This window comes from Spinacia oleracea, chromosome 6 (genome assembly GCF_020520425.1).
Source record: "Spinacia oleracea cultivar Varoflay chromosome 6, BTI_SOV_V1, whole genome shotgun sequence".
Lineage (NCBI taxonomy): Eukaryota > Viridiplantae > Streptophyta > Magnoliopsida > Caryophyllales > Amaranthaceae > Spinacia > Spinacia oleracea.
The window spans coordinates 131,463,894-131,483,191 of record NC_079492.1 but is presented as its reverse complement, the minus strand read 5'-3'; the positions used below and the strand labels follow the sequence as shown (position 1 = coordinate 131,483,191).

The window sequence follows — 19,298 nt, the reverse complement described above, 5'->3', positions numbered from 1 at the left end:
TGGTTATAACAAACTTGTATCAAGAGCTGGGTTTAGTCATGGATGATTTCGGGAACAAGTACAAGGTAGAACTTTTTAATGGGAAGACGAATTTCTCATTTTGGGAAAGTACAATTAAGGATATTCTTATACATCAAGGTCTTCACAAGACTTTGGAGGATAAGAAACCCGATTCGGTGGACAAGGACAAGTGGGAGGATATGCAACTACGGGCTACTAGTACGATCAGATTGGCTCTTGCACCGGAGATCAAGTACAACGTCTTAGACGATAATAATCCAAAAGAGTTGTGGGACAAATTGATTAAGATGTACGCATCTAAGTCATTGGCCAACAAGTTGTTCTTGAAAAAAGAGCTTTATTCACTCGAGATGGAGGAAGACAACGCACTACAAGATCATCTGAATAAGTTTAATGGATTGATCACCCAATTGGCGAGTTTAGATGTGAAAATAGAAGAGGAGGACAAAGAAATTTTATTGTTGACATCTCTTCCTAAAAGGTAAAACTCTGTGATAACTAGTTTACTTGTAGGGAAGACAACAATTGCTTTGGACGATACTGTGGTGGCGTTATTCGAGACGGAGAGGTTCATGAAGCAAGGGGGATCATCATCAATTCATGGAGGAGCAGGATTGGTAGCGGAGGGTAGTAGCAATAACTGGAAAGGCAAGAAGAAGGCGAGCAATACAAACCCTAATATCAAGTGTTGGTACTGTGACGAGGTAGGACATATACAATCAAAGTGTCCTAGGTACAAGGAAGACTTGATGGCATTGAGGAACATAAGGGTTAGAGGTGCTGCTACTATTGCTATTGATGAGGATATGGCTCTAATGGTGGAGGAGAGTAAAGATCCAAAAGAGGGTTGGATTTTAGATTCGGGATGCTCACAACATATTTGTTGTAGGAAGGAGTGGTTTACTTCTTATAAACAAAGTGATGGATTGTGTGTTACCTTGCCTAACGGGGAAGAGGCTAAGGTTGAGGGTATAGGTGAGGTTGAGATCAAGACACATGATGAGAAGACTCGAAAATTACGAGAGGTGAGGTACATTTCGAGACTTGATCGGAATCTTATATCTTTGGGTCGTTTGGATGGCTAGGGTTATGCTATTCATATTGAGGGCGGTCGTTTGGAGGTCACCAAGGCTAGGAGTGTGATCTTGAAGGGACGACATAACAAACAAAATCTCTTCATACTTGAAGGAGGTAATGAGGGACAAATTTTGACTCAAGGGAAGGCAAGCTCCGAAAGTTGTTCGTTAGTTCGCGAAGAGACTAAGTTGAGTTCAAGGGAAGGTTTGTTAGGAAATAAACACAACTTAGTTAAGTTGACAAAAATACGAAACGGACTTATTTGATTTAATATATTGTTTCCTAGTTTAATTAGAATTGTAATTAGGAAAGTAGATATATTTTGGTATGTAACAATCTCTAGAATTATTTAGACTTGGGGAGCAAGTATAATTTAGACTTGGGGAGAAAGTATAATTCTAGTAGACGTGGGTTTCTAGTTTAGCCTATAAAAGGGGGTTTAGGCCTAGCTAGAAAATAAGACGGAAAATACATTGGTGAGAGGAATCATCAATTGAGGGATTATTGTGTTATTTTGCAGGAACTTAATAATACGATAATATTTGAGGGGAGGAAATATAAATTTCCTCATAAACACTTGTGTCTTTTATTATTGTCTTTTACTATTTGTTCTATATAATATTTGCAGGGTTTGTTCCTAATCGTTCGTGGCATGCGTTTGGTTATAACAGAACTCAATTGAACAAAATTCAGAAATAATATACTCTAGTGGCTTTAATAACCACTACTTAATAATTAGAAAGATCATAGCAGGAAAACAACAAACCTGCAAACGAACTCAACAAATTCCTAAGCTTTAATTTATCTTTTTCAAGAAATGTGTCACAACACTATTATTGTTCGTGAAAGATTTTAAACTAACATATATCAAAGAAAAAACTAAAAACCTTAATTTAAATCAGAACCAAACCAAAAATTGGGCAAGATAGCATGAATCTAGAAACAAATTAAAGCGAAAGATGTCATTATGATTAAAATGAATTTTTTTAAAAAAATATAGGGAAGACAAATTTACCTCAACTAAAATAAGATTATATAAAATCAATTAAGAGAACCCTTGCACCGATTTCGGACAATTTTATATTTGAAGACAAAAATGCACCCAACTTGTAAATTTCTTGGAAAAAAAAATTATGAACAGAAGATTAAGATTGTTGCATGGAGGAACCCGAATGAAAATTGGTTCTGGGTATAAAAACTAATTATATCCATAAACTCATATCTTTTCAAATTCATCCATTTAAAAATTGATTAGTTAATTAATTGATGATTTTAAAATTACTAAAAACCTTTCAATGAAGGAATGGATGAATTTGAATGAAACCGTATGAATTAACTTTGTCATTGATTTTGAAGGTTAAAGGAAATTAGAGAGGTAATAAAGGTGAATCATTTTCCATAAATCTTTGTAGAATCATAAAGTTTTTATTTTTTTAATAAAAAAGTAAAGGGGGGGCTTGGGTATTAGGAAGTTTCACTAGTAGAAAAATATTAATTTGCTGCTATGACTTAGCGGCGTTAATTTGAAAACGCCTATAATTAAATGATAAAAGATTCATTGGCGGCGTTAGTTGTAACTATAACGCCTCGAATCAATGCTAATAATTAGTTAGCGGCGTCATTTTGTTTAACGCCGCAGTGTTATGTCCTCGACAAAATATCACCCACGCTTAATTCTTTCTTTGGGTTCTCGTCGGTAGACAAAAGCTCCTCCTTCTTCCTTCAAACTAGGTCCGACTCTGACCTCCATTTTCTTCACCATCAAATCTCGCCGGGTTCACCATCAAATCTCGCCGGGAAAAGTGAAGCTTAAGATTCATATCCACCGTCATTAGCCTTCGAACTCATCTCCACCACCGCCGTTCTTACTTAAGGTAAATGATGCTTTCACTCACCCTTCCTCCTCCTCTTTGCTGGTTTTCCTTTCAATTACCCTCTTTGCTGGTTTTCCTTTCAATTACCCTTTCAATTTACATGAATTATCGAATTATTTTTCTCTTGCTCTCTCCTCTCCTCTCTCCCGCTGAAGCATAAAACCCTAATTATCAATTTTAATTTTTCGCATAAAGAAACCTTCAAAAAATTTCGAATTTGAGGTTAGGTAATTTCGTATATCTAATTTCGTCTGCAAATTTGATATAGTTTAGGTGCTTCCAAGAAAGAGGAGCGCAAATTTGAGAAAAACACGAGTTTTGTTTTCCAGTAAGACATCTTTTTTACTTTGCTAAAATTCTACTTAATTTTGTGGGTTTTACTTTAATTGTTGAATTGTTTATTTATATTTTCTGGGTTTGGTTTGAAATGAGTGCAGAAATCATGGAGGCTGTTGCAACCTCAAGTGCTAAGAATATAATTCACAAGGTGAATTTTAAATTAAACTTCTTGATGTGCTGTCTTCTGAAGAAACACGGAGGCTGTTGCAACCTCATATTCATTATGCAAGATATGTTTTGATATTTTTAGTCCCCTTTTAAGAACAATGTTGTTGCCTGAAATTAAATTCGTGTCATGCTAGGTTAGTCTAGGGTTGAATTAGATTCGTTTTATGCTAGGTAGTGTGTCTACATGGACTGAATTCGTTCTTGGGTTACATTTGGGTTTTCATATGCTGTCATGCTAGGTAGTGTGCCCACGTGGTTTGCTTAGGTTGTTCTCTGATCTGCTATTTAGCTAAGTTTTGATCTGCTTAATAGTTGTTGTGGTTGATCTGCTTGCTGCTGTTGCTTGCTGTTGTTGCTTTCTGTTTTGCTGAAATTCTACTTAATGGTTTGGATTTTACTGTAATTGTTGAATTGAATATTTATATTTTCTTGTTTTGTTTTGGGATGAGTGCAGAATCAGGGAGACCATTGCAACCTTAAATGCTAAGAAGACAACTCAGAAGGTAAATTCTCGTTCCGTTAATTTCTTATACACAAACTTGCAACGTGCATCTGAATATTTCGACTTCTTTTTTACAAGGTTTTTTTTTTACTTATTAATGTCACATTTGGTCACTTGGGATTTGATTATTTCTTTTCCAGAAGAGAAAGAGTGCAATAAGACGAAAAAAGAAAGTGAAGGGATATGACCTATCCCACCCAAATGAGTTCTTGCCTGAGCTGAAAGAAGAACAACAACTTGCTCTTCCACCTAACGAAGTGAACTGCAAATCCAGACAAAACCTATTGTAAGGGCTACTTTGAAATTTTCATATTTCATCTTCATCTTTTTAATTTTAATTGATAAACTTGATTGGTTGATGTTTCAAATGTGGGGTTTTGACACTAAACTGAAGTACTGAACTTAACTTAACTGTTGCTTGATAGATGCTTACTGTTGGAAGATTTTGTTTGTTGTTGTTGATGATGTTGTTGACCTTGATCTCAATTCTTAGTGTTGCTAGTTATGTTGTTCATCTTGAATTTCGCACTAAATGCAGCAATGCTTTTGTAGAAAATTTAGGCATGAACATTTTCTGAGAACATCATTTTGTCAGAAACCTTTTAATAATGACAATGCGGTAGTAAGAAATACAAATAATCAATCATGTTGATCTGCAAATTTTGTTACCTAAACCGTTCGAAGCATGCATTTCCGATGCATTAGTGCTGGCTTAATGAGTTAGATCTGATAAACTAGGGGCAGCCGTTTGGCTGTTTGCCTAGTTGTTGGTGCTTTTCAATTCCTTGCAATTCCTAAATGCTGATTGACCATCCCTTCCCTGGTAAAGCTATTGCATTGACTTGTGAAGGTCTAAGGGCAACTGCCCTTTTCTAAGCTTCTTTCTCTACTTCTGTATCAGTTCATGCCCTTATTTGCTTCTCATTCATCTGTTTTGATATATATTTGAACATAATGTTATTTATATGTAGGAAAATATGGGTTAGTTGATGATTAAGTTTTATGTAATGTAATGTATAAACATTAAACAGCCTTGGGTATGATTGTGCAGGAACTTGGGATTTTGGTCATGATGGTTCTGCTAATGGTTTAAATCGGAGAAGTGGAGACCGTTTGGATAGTTCCATGCCACGAAACTTTCGACCTATCCTACTTCCAAAGACCATCAAGAAGCAAGAGGAGACTATCTGCAGGGGGCATAAAAATTTCGAGTTGATGCTCAACTTGCAGCTAGGAATAAGGTAGTTTATTACAGAATTTGCCCTTTTCTAAGCATCTTTCTCTACTTCTGTATCAGTTCATGCCCTTGTTTGCTTCTCAGTCATCTGTTTTGATATATATTTGAACATAATGTATTTATATGTAGGAAAATATGGGTTAGTTGATGATTAAGTTGTATGTAATGTAATGTATAAACATTAAACAGCCTTGGGTATGATTGTGCAGACATTCTGTAGGAAGACCAGGGCCACCAGTAAAGCGTGACTTGAAGTCTTCGGCTTTTGATCCCAAACGAGCCTTAAATGCGCATAACTTGACAAAAGTAGAGATAATGAGTCTTATCATCCTAATATTAAGTATATTAAACATTTAAATTATTTAGGATACTTATTTAGCTTCATTAGTTGAGAGTTGGGAGCGAAAACAACCATTATAGTCAAAATATGTCCTATAACGATCAAACGAGCCTTAAATGTGCATAACTTGACAAAAGTAGATGAGAATGAGTCTTATCATCCTAGTATTAAGTATATTAAACATTTAAATTGTTTTGAATTGTTTAGGATACCTATTTAGCTTCATTAGTTGAGAGTTAACCCTTATAGTCAAAATATGTCATATAACGAACAAACGAGCCTTAAATGTGCATAACTTGGAAAAAGTAGATGACAATGAGTCTTAGAAACCTAATACTAAGTATATGAAAGATGTAAAGGGTTAAGAATACCTATTTAGCTTCATTAGTCGAGAGTTGGGAGCGAAAACAACCATTATAGTCAAAATATGTCCTCTAACGATCAAGTGAGCCTTAAATGTGCATAATTTGACAAAAGTAGATGAGAATGAGTCTTAGAAACCTAATACTAAGTATATTAAACATGTAAGGATTTAGAATACCTATTTAGCTTCATTAGTTGAGAGTTGGGAGCGAAAACAACCATTAAAGTTAAATATGTCCTATAACGATCAAACGAGCCTTAAATGTTCATAACTAGACAAAAGTAGATGAGAATGAGTCTTATCATCATAATATTAAGTATATTAAACATTTACATTGTTTAGAAAACCTATTTAGCTTCATTAGTTGAAAGTTGAGCGAAGATAACCCTTATAGTCAAAATATGTCATATAACGAACAAACGAGCCTTAAATGTGCATAACTTGACCAAAGTAGATGGGAATGAGTCTTAGAAACCTAATACTAAATATATTGAACATGTAAAGGGTTTAGAATACCTATTTAGCTTCATTAGTTCAGAGTTGGGAGCGAAAACAACCAACACTTGTTATTTTCTATTTTGCTAGTTGTTTTTAGATCTAACCGAAGATAACTTATTTTATGATATATATTATTTTTTTAGGTTTGCCCGTCACTAAGTGGAGATCCTTTCACCGATGAGCAAATTGCTGAAATACGAGACACATGGGCATCATACTTCACCGAACATTTTGTGTAGATAATTAACACTTCATCGATCTCTTTTTGTGGATGTTTCCTGCTATTGAAATCATATACAATTGCCTTATTATATTTTTGGTGTGAATTTGTAACGTACGAAGTGTAAAAGATATAGTTATGATCAACTTGAAACCATTTAGTTGGATTATTTTTGTAAACATATGATGGTGGTATTATATGTAAAAATCAAAGTTTCTTGGAAGTTATTGGTTGTTGACGATACTTTTGGACATTGTATAAATGTGGCGTGAGTACAGGTTCTACTTTTTTGGGTTTGTTGAATACAGAAAAGAAATTATTTATAAAAAAAAAGAATTACACATTATTGGCGGCGTTTATTCTCCCGCAATTTTACAATGTTTGAGGCGTTTAGGTAGAAAACGCCGCCTAACAATACTATTAATTTGAGGCGTTTTTCTGCCTATACGCCGCAAATGAATTATTCATTTGAGGCGTTTTTTAACGCCGCAAATCAATCCTATTCATTTGCTGCCACTCTATTTGCTGCTACGCCAAAAACGCCGCAAATGAATATAAAAGTGACGCCTCAAATGAATGTTTTTCTACTAGTGTTTGGTGCTCTAAATACTGCTTTTTTAGGCAACCAGGCGTGGAGGCTTCACACCAATCACGATAACCTAGCTAGTAGGATGTTTAGAGGGAAATATGGTGAAGACCCGATAACCTTAGGCTACAGAGGTACTTGCTTAAAAAACGCATCCTGGGCGGCTAGAAGCATGGTGAAAAGTATAGCACACTCAAAGGGGGGATCCGGAGAACTATATCGGAAGTGGGACGACGGTGGACGCTTTGGGGAGGAGTGGACGACGATAGGTCATATTCACAGAAAACCAGGCCTCGCCCATGCAAGTCCCATCAAATGGGTAGCGGACCTCACAAACTAGTACTCAACCTGGGACTATGGCTTACTTTGGAAGGAGTTCACTAAGGAATAAGTGGAAGCGATCTTGGCCTCAAAATTACCTAAGGTAGGGAAGCATGGTGGGTTCTTTTGGGGACCATCGAAAAATGGGGGCTTCTCCATCAAATCTGCGTACTGGCACTTAGTCCAGAACGACCAGGTAAGGGAAAGGTGTCCCTTTTGGGCGGCGCTGTGGAAAAGGAAGATATCTCCCAAATGGAAATTTTTCTGTTGGAAAGTCATCAATAAGGCTATCGCTTCCCGGGCAAATATCAAGAAAAGAGTTAGTCATATAGATGATACTTGCCCACTGTGTGGTGTGGAAAGGGAAACGGATTGTCATCTGTTCCGTGATTGTACGATCAGTACCCATGTCTGGAGAGTAGGTGGTTTGGGGATTGACACTCGACTATCAGCCTCAACGACCATTGGGGATTGGTTTAAAAAAAATTTGTCCTTCTTTTTCAAAGAGGATAAAAAGGAAGAATCGAGAGTGGTGGAATTCATTTCCACCCTATGGGCTCTCTGGCTTCATAGGAATGAAGTTGTGTTTCTTCATGTGTAGTGCTCACCTGCAAGGATCCTGACACTGGTCAAGGAAGGGATAGAGAATTGGACAAAGCGGACGAATCTTCTACTCGCTGATCCTGAGGGTAAGCTGACTGAAAAGGGGCTTCTGCATATACCCAAAATGGCATGGGCAATCGGGAAACCTCTTGTGGCAGGACACATTACTCTACTTGTTGACACATCGTGGAAGGGAATACAGAAACGGAAAACCTCGGAATGGGGAGCGGCTGTGGGGTGGCGAGGGGAGAGGTCGACGGAAAGACACATTCGAGGGTCTATGAGAGTTTGTGCCACTTCGGCGCTATAGGCCGAATGTATAGCAATCTGGGAAGGGCTGAAGAGTGCAGCAGGTATGTCCATGAACATTTTGATTAAGACAAATTGCCAAGTGGCCATCCAAGCTCATTCGAACCCGAAGTCGGCAGATAACCATATTCAACATGTAATAGCGGACATCATTTCCTTGGCTTCTACTCTAGACTATGTGGCTTGTGTTAAAGTTGGTAGGACGACTATATCCCCAGCCCACACTCTTGCGACCAACGCAAGAAAGGGCTCGACTGTTTGATCCTTTGTTGTTGTGCTATAAAAAAAAAAGTGAATTTTAAAAATAAAAAGAGGAACAAAGGGAGGAAATGTCAAATGTCATCATGTCATGAGTGGTTTGGGTTTTATAGGAAGACAAATTTACCTCAACTGAAATAAGATTATATACAATCAATTAAGAGAACCCTTTCACCAATTTTGAACAATTTTAGATTAGAAAACAAAAATGCACCCAACTTGTAAATTTCTTGGAAAAAAAATTTGAACAAAAAATTAAGATTGTTGCAATGGAGGAACCCGAATGAAAATTGGCTGTGAAAACTAATTATATCCATAAACTCCTACCTTTTCAAATTCATCCATTTATAATTGATTAGTTAATTAATTAATGATTTTAAAATTACTAAAAACCTTTCAATGAAGGAATGAATGAATTTGAATGAATCCGTATGAATTAACTTTGTCATTGATTTTTAAGGTTGAAGGAAGTTAAAGAGATAATGAAGGTGAAGCATATTCCATACATCTTTGTAGAATAATAAAAATTTATTTTTTTTATATAAAAGGAGGGTGCCATGTGTCATAAGTGGATTTTAAAAATAAAAAGAGGAACAAAGGGAGGAGATGTCAAATGTCACCATGTCATGAGTGGTTTGGGTTTTTAAATACTAGGTATTGATTGATGAATTCATACGACGCTTACATAAATATTGCTTCAATAATCAATATGATCAAGTTGTAATAATTTTTAATCTTTATAATCTTGAGTCGTTATAATCCTCCAAACTTATTAAATTTAAACTTTATTTACCAAATGATCTATATCCAACGTATTTTTGTATTCCATGTTATGAAAATTTTACTGTTAGTCCTCTAAATTTACCGTCTCTTAAAGTTCGATCTATGATTTGTTTCTTTAATGTTATGGTTTTGATTGACTTTATTATTGTTGGAGATTGAGCCGAAGGTTTTGAAAGATAACTTTACCGTGTATTTTTAAAAAACTCTGAACCAATTATCTCATTTAGAATTTCTATTTATTAAGATTTTAGTATGTATAATGGAGGTTGAAATTATATTGTTTTTTCCCTACTGTATAGAGTGTATCGTTTCTTACATACTTATTCTTTTTACTTTTATAGTCTGCTATATATGTAGTACTTTTTTTTTTGATGGGTACATATGTAGTACTTATTTTAGGTTTAATTCGATAATTATATTACTTCTTCCTATTGTTGATTTTTAGGGGTTATTTCAGAAACATTGACTTTTATTAAGTTAGATTGAATTATTTAAGATATATAAATTTGATTAATTTAGTTATTGAAATTACCTTTTTAATTCTTTTTCCCTTTATTTTTTCTTGCTTGATTGATGTGTGATTGAAGATGTGAATTGATTAATTGCCTCTCGAGTGGGTATGACATGACATTTGACGTGGCATATCTATGAGAGTATTTGGGGTTTGCTCATTCCTCATTAACCACCACTTTGCTTTAATTATATAAATTTGCATAATTTTTTTTGCACAATATGAGTTAATTCAAAATAAGATAAAAGTATGTAAGGTCTTTAAAATAGATTTTATTTTATGGTCTAGAAGAACTAATAAATAACATTATAAGTTATACTTTCTATGTTCCTTAAATTATCTACCATTTTCCAAAAATCTTCATATTTTCATTATACGCGGTTTCAATGTACATATATGATCATTTTAATTTCTAATTTACATAAGAACAAAATTTAATTTTTTTTGATATTATGAAAACATAATGTAACACAAACTAATAAATCTCATTTGACAATATCTCTCTTATATATACGTAAACCTATTGTATACCACCACTGATAAACACCAGAATAAGCGATATTCACTGGGCCAAAAGAACCTACCCAAGTAAAAGCTTCTACAGCAGGTTGACCAAAATGAGGATCCCAAATTGCATGAGCAATAGGTCTTACGTGTAAAGGGTCATGTACCCATGACTCAAAATTTCCTTGCCAAGCTACATAACTACCAAAGACAGTCAAAATAATTAATGGTCCACTACATGAACAATAAGTAGGAAGGTATTTTTAGGAAATTACGGAGTAGTAAACTGAGTTAAGAATAGCTATTCAATATCCAACCAGGAAAAAAAATTTAACAACATTTTGTTGCCTTTATTTGAGTCAACATTTTTTTTTTTTTGAAGGTATTTGAGTCAACAATTGATAGTGATCTTATTACCGATATTTTCAAGGTTATCCTAAAAAAATTGATAAATTGGTTTTTATCACCTAAAAAAGTAAAAGTTGTCTTTTACCACCTAAAAATAAAATAAAATTGTTTTTTTCCACATCTTAACCGAAAAAAATGCAAGGAAACGTTATGCGGATTCATTTCACCGACTATATTTTTTGCTTCCTTCCCTTCTCCACGATTTTTCATGCATAAAAGCTATCATTTTCCCTTACTTCCCATTAATTCACATAACGTTTTCATCCATTTTATAGTTAAGAGGTGGTAAAATACAATTTTTATTTTATTTTTAGGTGGTATAAAACAATTTTTATATTTTTAAGTGATAAAAAATAATTTGTCTTAGGTGGTAAAAAATAATTTAACTTATTTTCAAACATGTTTTATGAAAAAAGAAAAAAGTCAAACCAATCAACCAATGAGTCTATTGCCGAACAACACTCTAATATTTTTTTTTGGTGTACCATCCGGTTCACCCTTAGGGCTAATCCGGATTCGGGGCGAGTTCTGAGTGGATAGGTTCCATTCCCCTCCCAATTGTTGTTGCGGGGGATCGAACACAGGTCCTCCCTACCAAGTTCAGCCTCAATCACCACTGAACCAACAGTCAATTGGTAACAACACTCTAATATGAACATTGTACATTTGTACATGAGATAGAGTTATATCCTATGATACGTGATAGAAATAGAAGTGGGCCCGCTTGTTCATCCTCGAGTGGGCTTGTTCTTCTAAACATTACATTACATTACCACTATCCTATATTCCTATTCCCATAACTCCTTGATGTCTCACTAATTCAGATTCAAGTTTTAACCCTCTTCGATCAAATGCGACGAAAATGCTACTCCATGTCGCATTAACCTTTCGGAAAATCTCAAACTGTTCATCTGCCTTACCCTGTCTTTTTAATGGAAGTAACGCACCTTTCTTCATCATTTCACCCATATTACTTCTTAATAATACTCATTTTCACTCACTTGGATCACCAGAAATCCCTGAAGTAACAAACAACAGCAAAATTACTAATTACCCTTTATCAAAAACTAACTTTTTAATCAAACCCAGTTGCTCTTTGTCTCCTGCAGATTACGCTTCCATCCTCAAATCTTGTATTGCTCAAAGAGCGATTCTACCTGGTAAGCAGATTCATGCTCAAATTTGCGTATCTGGGTTAGCTTTAAATGTGGGTTTGGCAACAAAACTTGTTGATCTTTATTGTAATTGCAATGTATTGGTTTATGCACACCAACTGTTTGATAAAATGCCAAAGAGTAATTTGTTTCTATGGAATGTTTTGATTCGTGGGTATGCATGGGATGGGCCGTACCAAGTTGCTTTATCACTTTACTATGAGTTGCTTGATCATGGGCTTGCGCCTGATAACTTTACGTTTCCTTTCGTGCTTAAGGCGTGTTCTGCGCTGTTGGCTATTAAGGAGGGTAGGGAGATACATGAGCATGCTATCCGTGCAGGATGGGAGAGTGATGTTTTTGTGGGTGCTGCACTTATTGATATGTATGCAAAGTGTGGTAATATCGAGAGTGCAAGGGGTGTTTTTGATAAGATTGTAAGGAGGGATGTTGTTTTGTGGAATTCTATGCTTTCTGCTTATTCCCAAAATGGGAACCCAGAAGGTGCTCTTAATCTGTGCAGTGAAATGGCTTTTGCAAGTCAGAGGCCTACAGTTGCTACCTTGGTTACAGTTATCTCGGCTTCAGCTGACATTGCTGCTCTTCCTCAGGGGAGGGAGATCCATGGGTTTAGTTGGCGACAAGGGTTTTCAGCTCAAGAGAAGGTTAAAACCGCTCTTGTAGATATGTATGCAAAATGTGGGTCGGTTACAGTGGCAAGGAGAGTGTTTGAGGGGCTTCAGGAGAAAAGGGTTGTCGCGTGGAATGCTATAGTTTCTGGGTATGCTATGCATGGTTATTTTGTAGATGCCATCAATTTATTTGAGGAAATGATCAGGCTAGGTTATACGCCTGATCATATTACTTTTGTTGGGGTACTTTCTGCTTGTCGCCATGGTCGTTTACTGGATGATGGGTGGAAATATTTTGACCAAATGAAAGAAGAATATCTTATTGCTCCCACGGTGCAACATTATACATGTATGGTTGATCTCCTTGGCCATACTGGCCGACTAAAGGAGGCTCACAATCTCATAATGGAAATGAAGGTTACGCCAGATTCTGCTGTCTGGGGTTCATTGCTAAATGCATGTAAGATCCATGGAAATGTCGAATTGGGGGAATTAGCATTGGATAAGATCATTGAACTTGAACCTAATGATTCAGGCAATTATGTGATTCTGTCTAACATATATGCACAAGCTGGACAATGGGATGGAGTTGCAAGGGTGAGAAGATTGATGATTGATAGAGGTATTAAGAAAAGCATAGCATGTAGCTGGATTGAAGTGAAAAATGAAGTTCATGCTTTCCTCTCTGGAGACACTTCGCATCCAATGTGTGACGCTATATATGCAGAGTTGGAGAGGTTGACAGGGCTGGTAACAGATGCGGGGTATGCTCCAACTACTGGGACAGTTTTCCATGATGTTGAGGATGATGAGAAGACCGGCATGGTTTGCAGTCATAGTGAAAGGCTAGCAATTGCTTTTGGACTTATCAGCAGTCAACCTGGAACTAGGCTACTTATCACAAAGAATCTCCGCGCATGCGAGGATTGTCATGTTTTCATTAAGTTTGTCTCAAAAGTAACACAAAGGGAAATTATTATAAGAGATGTCAATCGATACCATCATTTCAAGGATGGTGTTTGTTCTTGTGATGATCATTGGTAAATAACTTGGGACTCCTTTCCCTTTTTAAAGTCAAAATGGTGTCAATGTTCAGTGAAAGCAATCCCTAGAATTCTCTCCTTGGCTTTCCAGAAACAGTCTGGACTCTGGAGTCTGTCCCTCTCTTAAGGTACTTTCATATTCTCGATTCAGTAGCTCCTGTTACTTACTGGGAGCCTACCAGTCTTGTGACTTGTGTGGACTTTTGTTCTGCCATATTTCCAGATGAATGATCTCATGATTTATACAGTTCTTAGATCTTGCATGCTTTGCCACATGAAATTAGCAATGCGTTTACATGCTACCTGGAAGAAAATACAGGAATTAATTGGCAAGTGTGTATGCTTGTTTGTGGAAGCAGATTTTGCATGAAATCTGGAACCAATGAGCATGCCAATCTTAAGGGCATTGGAGGATTTGCATGTATGTGAATTCGGAATTCATTTCCAGCACTATTCTTGAAGATGATATTTTAAGTCCAAGCTGAGTTACAGTATTAGATGGATGATGTTACTAGAATGCAGGTCCAAGTGTCCTTCATTTTCCTGGCACCAACCTGAATGCAATCACCACCCATTCAAACATTTGCTGAACATGGTTTAATCAGCAGCAACATCCAGAGCTCCCCCGTCTGCATTGTTCCCCAAAGGATATAATAATTCTGTCCGACCCCTCTCGTGGCCTTGCTAGATAAAGGTAATAACTAAGCTTAGGTTGTCGAAGTAGCATCAGTGTCAATGGTGTCCTTAGTGTTATCTCAATTTATCTGCTTCAATGATGCATCTTCAGGCTTCAGAATCACCAACTCTGTTACTGATGAACCAGGAATCTGTGTTGCTTTACAAAATATTGATCCGTCTTGAACTGGTACAACCTCTCTAACCTTTTCCACCTGGTGGGGTTTGCTTCAGCAACCAAATGCAAGTACAGTTCCACCATCATTGAATGATTTGAATCACTAATACCTTATCACTTATCAGCTTGATATCATCAATCAGGGTATTTTGGGAATTCCTTCTGCTCCTGGAGCTGCATTTTTGCCGTTTCTTACCATCTACATTGCAAGTCGGTATAGCCTCCCAAGTGGTGAATCAACCTCGCCTGCATTTTCTGAGGGCAATTCAACTATGTCATGAAATGAATTCTGAACCCTTGATCTCGTCAGCGTTTCCATACTTCTTGAAGACACCATGTATACAACTTGAAATTGGAAGTATATACTATTCTACTTTTTCAAATTAAAAATCCTATGTGCAAATTATATTGGGTAACCATCCCGCCAAAAAAAGATTCAAAAAGTTCTGGTGAATCCAAATTATCAATGGTATGTGCTTAAAGATAGCCTATGGGCTGTGCCGGGTCAAAAATTTCAAAATACGGCCCAACTTTGGACCAAGTACCGTGGGGCCTAAGCCTAATTTTACTAAATTTAGTGTGTTTTGCTGAGCCTAGTCGTGCCTTGTTGTACTCATAAAAAAAATACAGCCTAAACCTAGCCCACGACTTCGTGCTTGTGTCGGGCCGTGTTTTTCCATGCCCGTGCCGGGTCGGGTCGGACCTTATGTCAGGTTGGACCTTGTGCCGGGCCGCTCTACAACCATCTTTTTATGTGCATAAAACAACTGTCGGTAAAAAATTTGCACCCACTAATCCCAAATTTTATACTCGGTACTATTTTTATTTTATACTCCGTACTAATGTACTTAGAATGAGTTAATGTACTTGTACTGTATTTGGGCCATTTGGCTACTAGCTCGCCAGTTTATCTTACTATTTACAGTACTGCCAAGTGCCAACCATGCTAATCACTACTCTGTATTATCTTATGTTAACAATCTTGACTTTAAACACAGAATGTCAACCATGATGTTATTTCTTCTTCGTATGTTAATTTAATTTATTGATTCTGGCATCTGTTAACCGAAGTACTCCGTATTGTTAAAACTTATGGAGTAAAAGTCTTACTCCTTACAACATAAGGAGTAGTTTTGTGCCCTTTTTTCGACATATTAGAACATACTACGAACTCAAGTACTCAGTTATGTTCCTTTTTTTCCGATATCCTAGAACATTCTCGTATAAAGTACTAGATTTTGTTCCTTTTTCTCAACGAAAAAGTAAGAGCGGTAAACTATGAATATGCAAAGAAAAAGAAACAAAATCTTGTCAAGTTATGTGAACAACATTACTCAGTAATTCTGTATGTTTTAAGAAGTTTGCTCCTCGATCAAATGCCCATACATTAATGGTAAATCATAGTTTTGTTTAACACTATGAAATACTTTCTTCGTATTATACAAGTCTGACCACCTACTTAATATTACAAAACTACATCAAGTAGCTCTTCTTCTACGTTCAAATAGTACTACCCTAATGAAATGCAGATCCCTCACCCTAATCTTTATTCCAAAACACAATTAAGGAAAAAAAATTAATCACATTGCTAGTAATTTGAACCAGTAATGTGATAAAGAACTCCGGATAGGATTGAATCTCTTGTGTTGATCACAAATCTGGACTCATCTTCATCTTCTTTTCAGAAGAAACAGCATCATGAAAAGCCTTGTTAATCAATTCAATAGTTTTGTGTTGATAAACAAGGACCATTTCCTTTTTCTTATTCTCCATTTCAATCCTTAATCTTTGATTCTCTCTCATCAATTCCACTTTTTTCTTCTCAATTCTCACAAAACTCTCAGCAAATCCCCTCATTTGAGCGGCCAATTCACCCATCAAATTACCTCCTTTTTCTCTTTCCTCCACAATCTCCTCTTCTTCCTCCTCCTCCTCCATTCCGTACCCAACTTCTTGTTCTTGATATTGTTCATCTTCATCTCCTTCCCAATAACTCTTCCTCTTCTTCAAATCCCTCAAGTTCCTTAAATTCCCACCTTCAAATTCACTTCCTCTTCTATACCCATTTCCAAATTTCCCTGATTTGAAAAACCCATCTCTCAAATTGCTGTTCTCGCCTCGCAATTTCCCTAAACTCGCAAATCGGACTCCAACTTCTTCGTCGTCGCTGTCGATCAAATCATTGTTGTTGTTGTTGTTAATGTTATGGTTGATATTGTAGTTGTTGTTGTTTGGTGGCGCGACGGCGGAGATGGGAAGAGGGCCGCGCTCGAGCTGATCCATGAGAGAGAAATAGATCCAAGGATGATTGTGGTAATTGAAATTGGGGGCAAGTTTCTGCTTTTCGGCGCGGTAACGCTTCCTCAGCTTCTCGATCTTGTGGCGGCACTGAGTGCCGGACTTAGAGGGGTCGTCGAGGCCGCAACGGGCAGCGACGGTGACTGCGACTTCCTCCCATTGGGAAGCTTTCAATTGGCCGCGCTTGAGGGAGTACCACTTTTCTTGGTAGGCTTTGATGAGGTTGAGGGTTTCTTCGTGGGACCAAGGGATGGGTTGGGGTTTTTTGAGAGGGGAGTAAGAGAGGGCTTGGATGATGGGTGGGGGTTGCGGTGGTGGTGGGGTTGGGGTTTCGGTGGTGGTGGTGGTGGTTGTGGTGGCGGCGGTGGGGGTGGGGGGAGAGGGTGGTGTTTGGGGTTGAGGTTGGGGAGGAGAGGACATTTTGGGTTGTTGTGAGGGAATGGGAGGGGAGAGGAGAGGAGAGAGATTGGGATAAAAGAGAGGTGGCGGTGAATAGTGGTGGTGGATGGTGGTGGGTGAGGTGGGGTTGAGAGGAGGTGGGATCAAGGGATTGGAAGGTTTGGTGGAGGGGTAGTTAATGGACCCGACCCAAATGGGGGGTGCTTTTGTGGTTTGGGTTTTGACCCAATTAAATGACAGTCGGATAAGTATGAGATTCGAACATGTACAGTTGTACGGGTGGCAAACAGTGGATCGAATCAGTTTCATGCAAGGTTTTTGTTTTTTTTGGTTGGTTGGTGCCAAACTATGAATGAGTCGATAAAGAGTAAAGACATTACGGTTCTTAAATGAGGAGGGAAGGGTAGAAGAAGCCGTAATCTATCGTATATGAAGCTCTCAATTCTGCCACTAGATTTAAATGCACATTGTGTGAGTTTCGCATTCTAAAAATATGTATGATAACTCACAGTATATTGGAGTAACTTTGAAAATATCAAATTTTAAAAGATGCGTAAAAAAAAGTAAGCAAATTTTCTGATATCAAACACCTCAAAACCTCATTGTTCGAGGGCGTCAAAATCGCAGCCAGGCATGTATTATGAAATACATGTCATTGACTTGTTTGTAATTTCTCAGCCATTTTGAAATTGTTGAATAGTCAACCCCGTTTGCCAATTTGGATCCCGTTACTGAGGTGTGTTTGCCAACGTGCCATCAATAATCATTAAAATGAATACCATATAGAAAAATTGAGTACCAATTTTGTAATATGAATACCATTTTAAAATATTTAGCACCATTTTTGTGATATTAACACCACTTTATAAAATTTAGTACAAAACAAGTACCATTTAAGGAAAATGAATTTCATTTAGAAAAAGTTTAGTACCATTTTTGTATTACCGATACCATTTTACAAGGGGTTAAATGATTTGCCAAGTCAGCACCCCGTTTTATAAGTGTACAATACCGTTTTACATTTCCCCCCAAATATATTTACCATTTATATTTACCTTTTTATTTGGGGTTGGCATGTTTTTACAAATACATGCCTGGCATGTATTTGGACTACCTCCTCATTGCTCATGTAAGGTTCAGTTGACTTTAAAATTAAAAAAATGTAAGGTTTAGTTGAATTTAGGTTTCTATTGGTCGGGTAATTATGTATTGAACTATTGATGAGTAATTGAATTGGGTTGGATTGAGGCTTTTTTCAGTTTATCTTATTTCTAATAAATTTAGTTTATCTAGAACATCAAAACTCTAGGTGACAAACAAATATACTCCATCTGTATTTATTTAAGGGATACACTTGCTTTTTCCGGCCGTATTTATTTAAGAGATACACTTGCCATTTTTAGTAACTTATCAACTCCACCATCTAATTAAATAATCTTTCTACACCCCACCCCCACCTCTCACCCCCTAAAATGACATGGTCCCCGCTTGTTTTACTTATTAAAATATCAACTCAACCCCACTTGTTTTATTACTTTATTTCATTTAATTCTTTTTCTTAATACCCGTGCATGACCAAGTGTATCTCTTAAATAAATACGAAGGGAGTATTGACTAGAATAGAGTTTCATTTGTTAATTCAGAAAGACAACATAGATTTGTCATTTGTGTATGATCAACCTAACTTTTACTTAAAACTGATAGCAAAAATGATAAATATTTTATGGGTTGGGAAACTTGGGCACATGGAGAGAGAAATATAGAGAGAGTAAATGGTGAACATACAAAAAGATGTATGAGGCATCCTAAGAGGTACATTTCAATTCCCAAAATGACATAAAAGACAGGCAATTCAAAACTGATGGGGGGAGTACAATAAGGAGAAACATACTTTGTACTCATGCCACTTATACATTGTGCACCACTTCAAATTCTCCCCTATCAAAAATCGTCTTAATAGTCCAATTCATGCGAAACTCACCTAAAGGGGCGTTTG

The 19,298-nt window shown here is 36.8% G+C and overlaps 1 protein-coding gene, 1 long non-coding RNA gene and 1 pseudogene across 2 annotated transcripts; 2 read left to right on the top strand and 1 right to left on the bottom strand.

The window, feature by feature from the left end:
* The first annotated feature begins 2,575 nt into the window (after positions 1 to 2,575).
* On the top strand, positions 2,576 to 6,873 carry LOC130463776 (uncharacterized). Its single transcript, XR_008923909.1, has 7 exons — positions 2,576 to 2,972; positions 3,241 to 3,300; positions 3,410 to 3,459; positions 3,934 to 3,982; positions 4,122 to 4,267; positions 5,033 to 5,222; positions 6,564 to 6,873. It is a non-coding gene; the product is annotated as an uncharacterized lncRNA (long non-coding RNA).
* Positions 6,874 to 11,619: 4,746 nt separating this feature from the next.
* Positions 11,620 to 15,628, top strand: LOC110793465 (pentatricopeptide repeat-containing protein At4g21065-like; annotated as a pseudogene).
* Positions 15,629 to 15,921: 293 nt separating this feature from the next.
* Positions 15,922 to 17,722, bottom strand: LOC110793458 (trihelix transcription factor ASIL1). The gene has a single exon (XM_021998332.2). It carries the CDS (start codon positions 17,609 to 17,611, stop codon positions 16,256 to 16,258), a length of 1,356 nt encoding a protein of 451 aa, XP_021854024.2. The 5' UTR covers positions 17,612 to 17,722; the 3' UTR covers positions 15,922 to 16,255.
* Positions 17,723 to 19,298: the final 1,576 nt, after the last annotated feature.